We start from the raw sequence: 11,989 nt of genomic DNA, 5'->3' as shown, positions 1-11,989 counted from the left end.
TTTTTGCTATAAATCAATTTCAAATAAATAAATAATGAAATGAAACAATTAAATACCAAAAATGTTTACTAGCCAATGAAAATTATACTAGTTTTTCTTGATGCTCTATCTTCCAAACTATGCCTTTAATCCTAGCGGGCAGGAGGCAGAGGCAGGTGGATCTCTGAGTTCAGGACATCCAGAGCTACATAGAGAAACCTTTCTGTCTCAAAAAAACCCCAGCAAGCCACTGGCAGTGGGACCCAGTGCATGAACTGGCTTTTTGGAGCCCATTCCCTATGTACAGACTTTGATATGACGGGAGTAAAAGGCTTGGTCCTTCCTCATGCCAGACTCCCATGGATGTCTTGCCCTTTCTGAGGAGTACATAGGAGTTTGAGTGGGGGGAAGGTAGGGGGAAAGAGAGTAAGGAAGGGGAACTGTGGTTGATATGTAAAATGAAAAAAAAAATAAAAAATTCAAAAATAAAAAAAAAACCAGCAAACCAATAAATAAATAAATAAATAAAATAATCTTGATTGTTGAATTTGAAATTTGACAGTTTGCTTTGATTTGGTGTGTAGACCATATGATCTTACTTACATTTAAATAACTTCCCATGCTTTTAAAGAAAGTTTTGTATTTGTGTGTGTAGTGTACATATGTATGTATGGTGTATGTATATGTGTGTGACTGTATGTATGTGTGTGTGATGGTGCGTGTGCATGCATGTGGAGACCGGAAGTTGACATATGCTATCTCTCTCTGTTGCCTTTCTACTTCATTATTCTATGGTAAAGTCTCCACTTCACTTGGAACTAACATTTATCTATATTAATAAACTATATTAATGAGGGTGAGATAGTTTTAGAATTATAAAATAAATTACAGATAAAATGACAGACTCAAATTTTGGTGTTTTTTGTGGATAATTGTTTTCTAATAATTTATTTTTATTTGCATTGGTATTTTGTCTGCATGCATGTCTGTGTAAGGGTAGCAGATCTTGGAGCTACAGACATTTGTTAGCTGCCATGTGGGTACTGGGAACTGAACCTGGGTCCTCTGGAAGAGCAGTCAGTGTCCTCTTAACCACTGAGCCATCTTTCCAGCCCCGTGAATAATTCTTTTTCTATAAAGTTGACTTTTGAGTAATTTGAGTAAGAACTGTTGTGACTCAGTTTCATGTTGTAACTTGGTAGTCTTTGGAATTTTTTAAATCCCTTTATAATGGTAACTGTAATATTTTTTCTCATATTCCAAAGAGTTGAAGGCAGATTAAATAATTCAAGGAATTGTGAAAAGTCTAGTCTGTTTTAACCAACCCAGTGTAGGTAGTGAGCAGTACAGCTCACCCTCCAGTCTGTTCTGGGCTACCTTGTTCCATGGCTGCTACAGACCTTCAAGGCAACTGTTACTGGAATGTTTCATGTTTTGTTTCTTTTACATTTTATAGCAATTTTTCTTTTCATATTTATTTAATACCAGCTGTGCACAGTATGGCTTCATAGAAGTCAATGTGAAGAAGACAGATACGCCTTTTACCTTCAGAGAACTTTCTAGTAGAAAAAAGAGAAATAATAAGCAGATAATTACCAAGGCCTTAAAAGTCCCAAGTATACTTTCTGTCTTGGAAAAAAAATCACAAAAATAAGGAAATATTTTGGATTATAATATATTTTTCTTTTTGAAAATTTTTTTTGGTCTTTCTCTAGGGAAAGGTAAGCGATTTTATGGAAAACGCACTGCTCTATGATGCCTATATTTTTCTTCCTGGACCCTACTCTTATGATGAATGACTTATAAAATAGCAAGATCTTAATTCCATGTCCATTTATATCCCAGTTGGATCAGGACTAAGGAGGTGATACACTACTTAGCACTAAAATTTAACGGAACTGCTAACAAATACTGCATATGTAGAGGGTGTTGCTGTAAAGCAAGTTCTTGAATAAGTGAGGCCTTTTGCATCTCAAGGTTTGTTTTTCTACAGATTAACTCAGCAATTATAAAAGTATCCAGGTCTTCATATATCACTACTTACGTTGTTTATATTGGTGATGATAATGTGTGAATCATAGCTGATATTTCCTGAGTGACTGAGTTTTAGATAGGCAGTGTGAGAAGTACTTTGCAGATAGTATCTGTGAAAGAGACTGAGGCAAGAGACGATACCAACCTCTCTTTCGCACATGTCAAGCGCTGTCATGTGACCAAGATCAGAAGTCTGAAGATTTAAGTGGTTGGTTTGAAGCCTGGCTTTCTGATCAGAGTCCACTCTCAGCAAAGTCTTGCAACTTCTCAGTATTAGTAATTGGTATTTGGTTTTTGTCTTTTTTCTTTTGAGAATTTTTTCTACTCTCTATATGTACCTTTTATTGACTTATTTTTACTTTTGTTCAGTTAGCCTATTACCAAACTTATTTTTATATATAAAGCAAGCCAAAACTTAAATGTTTTGATATTTTTATAACTAATGTCCTGTATTGGATCCACTATATAGAGCGAGTATTAAAGGGTACCATCCTAGTTGACATCAGTTGCTGCTACAGGCATCTCACACTACAAACGTCCCTTTTTAAGACAGGCATGGTGGCTCATGCCTTTAATCCCACTGCTTTGGGAGGCAGAGACAGGATGATCTCTGTGAGTTCGAGCCAGCTTGGTCTACATAGTGAGTTCTAGGACAGTCATAACTGTCAAAACGAAAAGTACAAAAAAAGCCAAAAAGAAGAAAAAAAGCCATTTCTTCATCTCTTAAACAGAGAGGGTCTGATGGTACCTGGTCACAACAACCTAACCTCCTAAATTCCAGTTTCATTCTATAATTTTTAAGACCTGTTCTTTTCCTGTAACACTCATTGTCTAATATTCAAATGCTGTTTTTAAAATTAAAGTGAATTTTTAGTAAATGACCCCTACCAATATACATATCTTACATGACCTGTGCAGAGGACACAGCAGTCTAATCAGGTAGTACAGTCATGGTAGGCACCTAAAGGACAAGATGTTATGGATATACAATTAATTAAATAGCCACATATATTTATCATGTGCATAAAATTAAACATATTCTTTATTTTCATCATGGCAGGGAGCATAGCAACCAGCAGGCAGGAATGTACTGGAGCAATAACTGAGAATTCACATCTTGAGACGACAGCCATGAGGCAGAGAGAGTCACAGAGAACTAACTGGGAATGACATGGGCTTTTAAAGTCTCAAAGCCCACCCATAATGACAAGCCTCCTTCAACAAGGCCACACTTCCTAGTTTTTAAACAATTCTACCAACTAGGAACCAAGCTTTCAAATAAGAGCCTGTAGGGGCCAGTGGTTCTCAACTTTTCTAGTGCTATGACCCTTTAATACAATTCCTTGTATGTTGTGGTGAACCCCAACCACATTTTGTTGCTATTTATAGTTGTAATTTTGCTATTGTTATGAATTATAATGTAAATATATGATATGCAGGATAACTGATATGTGATGCCTGTAAAAGGGTCATTTGACCTCCAAAGAGGTCACGACCCATAGTCATTTATATTTTAAAATAAGAGGAAAAAGACAGCTCTTCTTTTTAGCATTCAGTGGTGGCAGGAGGATTATAACCAACGTTGGCTATATGCTGAGACTTTGCTCCACTCACCTTTTCCCAAGAAAAGGTTTGTTGGAATATTTTCTAGAATATGGAATATTTTAAATGCTTGTTAAATGTCCATTGTATGAATGGAAGGATATCATGTGTGCTTCAAAGTTTAAAAATAGTATAGCTAGAAGGAAACTAGAGTTGAGAATTAATATTATATCTCTTTCAGGGCATCTAGTACATATGAACATTTTAAACAAAATCAAATAAGATAACAATGAGTTGCTTTACACATACCTTTTATGGCTTACTATGACTTGGTAACATAGAAATCATTTCTAGGGAGGGTGTGGTGCCAGCCTTGATGTTCGAAGCATCTCAGGCTGAGCACACCAGGATCCGCCTTGTGAACCGATTCAGTGGAGCTTCATGTGCCTAGTAGGCGCAGGCTCCAGACTGTTTGAAAGCCTACTGGGACATGTCATCGTTGCTGGATGCCTGGTGCACGACAGAAACTTGGCAGCAGGGTAGCTCTGAACAAGTGCAGGGTGTCACCAGGAATCAGGTCCCAACGAGTCTAGACTTCCTGTGATTCTAAATGTACTGTCCTGTCGAGTGATATCTTGTCCTACTGATAAACTGGCGACTCATATGGCCACAACAGGGGGAAGCTGGAGGAAATACCATTGGCAGCCAAGGCCTAGAAAATTGCTCCATCTCAAAGGGAAGTCTGACTGTCATTTGAAATGCTGAGAAACATGTTTCGGAAGAGACTTTTGTCTCATTCTGCAAAATACTACTTCGTGGCTCTTGTCCTCTCTTTAGTCACCTTATCTGTCCTAAGAATTCATCAGAAGCCTGAATTTATTAGCATCAGACACTTGGAGCTTGCTGGAAATGATGCTAAGAGCAATATTAATTACACCAAAGTTTTACAGAGAGACCCAGATGAAATCCAGAAGGTGAAGCTTGAGTTACTAACAGTGAAATTCAGGAAGCGCCTGTGGTGGACACCGTATGACTATATAAACATGACCCGTGACTGTGCCTCTTTCACAAATGCACAAATATGTTGTAGAACCCTTAGTAAAGAGGAGGTAGGCTTTCCAATTGCGTATTTCATAGTGGTTCATCACAAGATTGAAATGCTTGACAGGCTCCTGAGGACCATCTATATGCCTCAGAATTTCTATTGCGTTCACGTGAACAAAGCAGAGGAGTCCTTTTTAGCCTTTTTAGCCGTGGTGATGGGCATTGCATCCTGCTTGAAGAATGTCTTTGTGGCCAGCCAGTTTGAGAACGTTGTTTATGCGTCCTGGAGTCAGGTTCAGGCTGACCTCAACTGTATGAAGGACCTTTACAGCATGAGTGCAAACTGGAAGTACTTGATCCACCTTTGCGGTGTGGACTTCCCTTTTAAAACCAACCTGGAAGTGGTCAGAAAACTCAAGTCATTCTTGGGCGAAAACAACCTGGAAACTGAGAAGATACCTCCAGACGAGGAAGAAATGTGGGAAAAAAACGACACACCATTGTTGATGGGAAGCTGACAAACTCTGGGGTAGCCAAAGCAGAACCCCCACTCACAACTCCTCTTTTTTCAGGCAGTGCCTACGTTGTAGTCAGTAGAGAATATGTAGGCTATGTGCTAGAAAATGAGAATATCCGAATCTCATGGAGTGGGCACAGGGCACAAATAGCTCAGATGAGTACCTCTGGGCCACCATCCAAAGGATCCCTGAAGTCCCTGGTTCTCTCCCCTCAAGCCATAAGTATGACTTGTCTGACATGAATGCTGTCGTTAGGTTTGTCAAGTGGCAGTGCTTTGAAGGCGATGTTTCCAAAGGTGCTCCTTACCCACCATGCAGCGGAGTCCATGTCTGCTCCCTGTGCATTTTTGGAGCTGGTGACCTGAGCTGGATGCTTCGCAAACACCACTTCTTCACCAACAAGTTTGACATTCATGTTGACTCCTTTGCCATCCAGTGTTTGGATGAGCATCTGAGGCATAAAGCCCTGGAGACCTCAGAACACTAACAGCTGTCAGGAGTTTGGGGAGAATAAGGATGCACGAAGTGTTACCCTCATCTGCTTCCTTTGTCTTATTTGGGGTCCTCTTTGGCGTGATGACTTTTAAGTCCGTGTCAGAGAAGCTGCATGGATTGTGTAGAATACAGTTACAAGAGAGGATGACACATTCCATGTTCTAGAGTCAATATGAGGAGAGGTGAGGGTGGCTGGAGGCTGGGGAGGTTCTATGGACGGAGGGGCTCAGACAACTGGGAAAGAGGAGGGTGGCTGGAGGCTGGGGAGGTTCTGTGGACGGAGGGGCTCAGACGACTGGGAAAGAGGCTTCTGTCCAGTCAGCCTCCCCAACTAATCAGTGAAACCAGGTACTTGATCCAAAAAGGGGATTTGGCTTGTGCCAAAATTCTTTTGAGAATTTTAAACATGATAATTTTGTGGACATGAATAAGGTTGTAGCGGCAACCAATCACGAAGACATGGTTTACCTTGTACAGTTTTTGGAATGGATATTTGGTTTTACTCTTAAGTTTTCCTTGTAAGTAATCTGCTTCCTGCTGTAACTCTGTGGGGTGGTGCCTTTGTGTTGTCTCAGGGGGTTTAAATTATGTCTTTGTTTTTACTTATAACCATATATACATGTTTCCAAAAACAGAGGAATGGGTAATTTCTAGCTCACCGATTTCTGTGATCATTATTATTATTATTATTATTATTATTATTGGATTCTAGGAGCCGGCTGGGTGTGTGGCCTGAGCCTGTGAAGCAGGATTGTTTAAGCTCAAGTGATTCTATAGGTTTCTGTGGTTTTGACTCTTATCTCAAATGAAGTTTATTATTTAGCTAAATCTAAACTGTTCGGCCAGAATTCTGATTAATCGCCTTGTCATTTACCTAGATTTTAAACAGGAATCTACACCGTGTACTTTTATTTCTAAAATGTAGTCCACTTTAATAATCCATGAGAAAATCGTGTCAGACAACTTAAAGGCATTCAACTTAGAAAGTATGTTTTCTGCCTCAAAGCTATAATAGATTTTTCTTTTAATGGCAGCTCTTGTCATCAGAAAAGGCGGGGATCGGTAGATAAGCTGGGTTTTGTACTGGACCAGTAGAAACACATTTGCTGGGAAACGGTGCCCTCAATGCTGGTTCTGGTTTCTTTTTTTAGTTTGTACCCAGGTTTTGTCGAATACCTCATTATGGGGAAAGGCTTTTAACCTATGAGACAGGGCATCTTTTTGATCTAAAATCAGGGATACCTGGTGACATAAAATTTATGTAAATAGCTGTACCTTAAGCAGTTTTTTCTGTTTCTGTTTTGAAAACTCAAGGTTAAAGCAGTGGTCCAGTGACCCCGCACCAACCCTGACCTGAAGTCGCCAGCCGTTGACACATACAGCCCCATTTGCTTTGAATCGAATGAACTCTTGAACTTTGCAAAAAATTACATTTTTTAAAAAAAATTACAAGTATTTTTGAGAATCAAGTATTTTGAGTTATTCATGTAAACTCTGTATCACAGTGCAGCTGCGTTTAGTTCAGAGGTAAATGGCAAGTTTGAGGGTCTCTCTTTTTCACTGTAGGAGTAAGACTAGGATCCTAGGGTTCCAGAGCCCCACATTAGTACTGTGAAGTCTCCACACTTGTGATATCTCACGGTCCCAGCACCGCGCCTGCTGAGCTCTGTCTGATGCTGCAGTGTCCCGATGGCCCCTGCAGGGCTCCTGCAGTGTCTGGTTATTGGCACTCAGTGAATTTTGTTTTTAAATTTTCCAAAATTAAAGCAAAAGAAATTTATACACTGGGGATAAATAATTCGAAGAACTAAAAAGGAAACTTGGAAACGACACTGTAAGACATTCCAGGAGAGCCAATGTCAGTTAACCTTATTTAAGTCATTTCATATGTTAGTAAACACTAATTTTAATGCAATCATTAAGGTCTTTTATAGAAAACTTTTAATAATTACATTCACAAATAAAATAGAATTCTAGTTAAGTCAGTCAAGATTTATGTGTCATTTGTTAAAAGTAAGTTAATTTAAAAAGATTATTTTATAGGCAACTGCCTAGGATCTTTGAAGCTTGAGGTTAAAAAAAAAAATAAAACTTCTTTGCCTTGAACACCGTGAACATTATTATATCTAAACATGTGCTTGTTCAGTCATCTGGTAGGGGTCATTGAGGTAAATTTACTTCCTCTTCACGTGATTTGGGTTGAAAGAGGCTGTTTTAGTAGTTCATATTTAGAATTGATGGAACTGGATGTTTTTGCTGTTTAAAACCATCATTATGAAGTGTAAAATGCAAGACTATTTATAGTTTTACTTTTTTGAATGAATCAATTGTATCACCATTTAAACCAGTCATTCAGAAACCAAAAAAAAAAAATAAATAAATAAATAAAAAATAAAAGGAAAGCAATCATTTCTACACCCACTTTGAGGTTTCAGACATTCCTATCTCATTGCAGAACTACCATACAGTTCATGCTATTTTAAAACAGGCCTAGAGTATTAGGTACTCAAGAGTTATTTGTGTTTTCTTTAAACATTTATGAAAGAAGCCCTAAGGTCCTGGAGTTTGATGTCTTCATAAAAACTCACAGGAACAGATTCCGAGCATATATTTTAATTTTTCCTCTAGTGCCCAGATTTTTGCTTTAAGATTCTTTAGGCTTACCTTCACGATGCATTAGCTGCTATGTTCGATGAATAGCCACATTTTCTGTAGAACCTGACATAGTTTCTCCTTTGAATAACACACTGTTTTAGAGATTAAGAATTCTAAAATGGGTCCTTAGGGCTGTGTTCCTTCTGGAGGACCATCTTAATGTGTCTAAACCATTAAAACAGAATTTTGTAGGTTGGGTGACTTAAATAGCAATTCATTTCTATAGTTCTGCAGGCTTTAGAGTTGAGTACAAACATGTTTGTATTTCTGAGATGGAAAGAGTTCACTGGTGTCTTTTATAAGGGTAGTTATCCTGTTCAGAACAACTGTACCCTTATGAACAAACATTCAGCTAACTGTAGTGCTGTGAACAACTGTACCCATATGAACAAACACTCAGCTAACTGTAGTGCTGTGAACAACTGTACCCATATATGAACAAACACTCAGCTAACTGTAGTGTTGTGCAGAGATTCTGCTAGAAGAGAAGATGTAAGGGCAGCCTGTATTCTTTGGTTATGGCCTCTTCCTTCTCTTCAAAACCAGTGTCATAGTGTTACCAGAACTCTTCATCATTGCTTCTGGTGTCCATCTCCTTTTCCTCTGCTTCCTAGTCACACCACTGGTCTCCTCTGCATCCCCGCCTCGTCCCTTTTATAAGCCCAGCCATGACAGTCCAGGAGAATGCCTTAATTTATGATCCTTTATTAATCATACACACTGAATACCTTCTTGCATTTTCTTGCTGGAGATCATTCCTTCAAAATTAAAATACTAGTATATTATAGCTTTGTGATAAGACTTTTGATAAAGGCTTCTAAGTCAAGTATACCTAGGCTTGAATCATGACTTGACGTGTGCTACTGACAGAGTACTGGGTTCTTAGTTATTTTTAAGTCCTATTTAGTCTAATAGCCCCCTTGCCTTCTGAAACATTTCCTTTCATCAGTAAAACAGAGGTAGTATTTCACTGGGTTAAATGTCAGATGTCAAGGATTTCATTGCTTATTTAGTGCTGGGCACAGAAAAAGGTGTTAAATTACATTAATACAACATGTAGAATAAAGCCAGACACAGTAGTATAGACCTGTTATTCTAGTACTTGGGAGATGGATGCAAAAGGATTGTGAATGATCAAGTGTAGACTGAGCTGCACAACAAGATCCAGGAGTTGCATAATGAAACTTTGTCCCCAAACCAAAAGCAACCTCCATCCCTCAAATACAATGATTATATTATAATGAAATTGGATATTTTATGGAGATGGCCTCTATATGAAATGAAATTTATGTATTAAAGAGTACTGTTTGATAACATTATACACATCTAAACCATGAATCCATCACTACAATCTAAAGGTTTCTTCCTGCCCTTTTGTGATTTCTCCCATCTGCCTAACCCCCAGGAAACTATTGATCTCTTGTCATTGTAGATTAACTTACATTTTCTAGAATTTCCTATAAATGGATTTACCTAGTATGTACTCTGGTTTTCTTTTTCTTGGCTTCTTCCACAGCACAATTATGTTGATGTCCATCTATGTTGTTACTTAGATTGACAGTTCATTTTTTTATTCTAACATGTGAGTACGTTAGAATTTGTACTTTCATTTTAATTAAGGATGATTCACTATTTCCAGTGTTTTTATTTTATAAATACAGGTGACTGAAATTTTATGTTGCTGTCTTTGTGTAAATATATTCTTTGTTTCTAGTAAGGTCACAGTTATAGAATAGCTGGATCATGTAACAGGTTGATTAAAACATGTTTTTGTTGTTTATTTTTGAGATTGTAATTACATTTCACCTCCTCCTTTCCTTCCTCCAAACTGTCCCATATACCCTTCTCCTTTCTCCTTCAGATTCATGGCCTGATTCTTTCCTTTGGAAACTTGCATAGCACCTTCTAGTACTGTGATAGCTAGAAAATTTCATATGAATACTTCATTTATATCATTTCCCTCCTCTCTTTACTCCTTCCAGTTCCTCCCATGCCCTCTCATTCAAATTTATAAATTTTAAATACATCCGGCTGGGTTCATTGAGTGTTTCTTATGAATATGTGCTCATGGCTCGCCTCTTGGTATTCTATCAAGGGTCTCATCCCTGAACTGAGAGGAACTGATTCCCCTTCTTTAAGCAGCCATTAATTTTACCTATAGCTTTTTATATAGGAGAATTTTACCCATTTACATTGGCATACCAATTGGTACTGTAGTTAGTTCCTCAGGCCTTGTATAGGCTACCATATTGTTCATATTGATGTGTACAGTTTCGTAATAGGCATCCTGATCCTCTGATTCTTACATTCTTTTCTGCCTTGTCTTCTTTGATGTTCTCTGAGCCTTAGGCATAGGGCGTAGTGCTGGATACCTCTCTATCAATTGCTCTGTGTTTGACCAGTTATATCTTTCTATAATGATCTCTGTCTGCTCTAAAAAGAAGTTTCTTTGATGAGGTGAGAGAGCTACATTTATCTGTGGGTTTCAGATAAATATTTATATGAAGCTTGAAATTATATTGGTTTGAAGAACGACTGTAGTAAAATCTCCTGTAGGTTCCATGGCCTCACCAGCCATGGGTTGCGGGCTAGATTTATAGTACTCCACGTATGATTAACTCCTATTGAAGGGGCCTTTAGTCCACTGGACATTGCTTGGTTACCCCCAGCATATTAAGACCACTGTTGCACCTTTCTTGATATCTTGGGGTTCTTGTCAGTGTTATGGTTTATAGGAATTATAGTGAGACTACCATGGAAAAAAATACCTGTAATTTTCTCTACTTTTTAATATGGTTTATTCTCAGTGCATTTACTGTATACTTTCTCTAGAATGATTTTCCTGTATATTTTAAAAAATTTTCCTTTTGGTGAATGTAGCTGATTTTATGGAAATGGAATCTTGTATTTCAGGGGTCCTGTCAATCTTATATTCCAGCGATGTAATCTTTTTTTTGAATGTGTTTGTTATCCTTTTATATAGAATTGTATTGGTTAAGTAATTCTGCAGGTAGTGTCTGTCCATTATAGGATATTCATTTACAGCTCTTTTCATAGCCATGAGGCTGTGGCTTACTGGAAAGGTTTCTTCTCCTTCGGCAGCTGCATGTCATTTCCTGACTCTGCTTACTCTCTCTATATCTCTGTTTAGATTTTCTGCCTGGCTGTACTCTGGTAAGCCATTGGCTGAAACAGCTTTATTCATTAACCAATAAAAGCAACACATATACAAAAGAAAATCCCATACCATTTGAGGGCAACATGTGCTACAGAGTGAGATATTGTCTCAAAAGAATGAAAGGAGAAAAGAGAAGTGTGTGGGGGGGAGTCAATAAAAGAAGGAAGAGAAAGAAGGGGAAAAGTATTCATATCAGCAGTCAGAAAGTGGGCAACCGTAGGGTACAAGAACTTTTTTCTCTCATTGGTGTGATCAAATTCTGTATCAGTCATCCTGTAGTCCCACATCTATGTAGGGAAAACCGGTTAACACATTTCTTATTCTTAGAAAGGGATGATTACATGGTAAAATCGTGACTGATATCTTGAAACTGGAATGGTATACAGTTCTTTTCCCTGACATAAATTCCATAATTAATGTATCTCTCACTGTACCTCCCTACATTCGTTGTACAATGTAGTTAATTGGAAACATCAGTTTATTTTCTAGGTGTCAGTAATTATGTTTTGTGCTAGGCTGAGGATGCCTAAGCTACCACTTCCAA

The 11,989-nt window shown here is 38.1% G+C and overlaps 2 protein-coding genes across 4 annotated transcripts in view; both read left to right on the top strand.

Annotated features, from left to right (window-relative positions):
* Window positions 1-11,989, top strand: part of Lrba (LPS responsive beige-like anchor protein) — a 481,883-nt gene that overhangs the window by 199,510 nt on the left and 270,384 nt on the right. The gene's annotated exons all lie outside the window — the stretch shown is intronic.
* LOC119826209 (beta-1,3-galactosyl-O-glycosyl-glycoprotein beta-1,6-N-acetylglucosaminyltransferase-like) lies at window positions 4,314-5,604 on the top strand. Its single transcript, XM_038347330.1, is given in 3 exon segments — window positions 4,314-5,081; window positions 5,084-5,234; window positions 5,237-5,604. Coding segments are annotated over 3 exon segments (1,287 nt in total).

Source organism: Arvicola amphibius, chromosome 11, assembly GCF_903992535.2.
Source record: "Arvicola amphibius chromosome 11, mArvAmp1.2, whole genome shotgun sequence".
NCBI classification, from domain to species: Eukaryota; Metazoa; Chordata; class Mammalia; order Rodentia; family Cricetidae; genus Arvicola; species Arvicola amphibius.
This window is presented reverse-complemented; position numbering and strand designations above follow the sequence as displayed.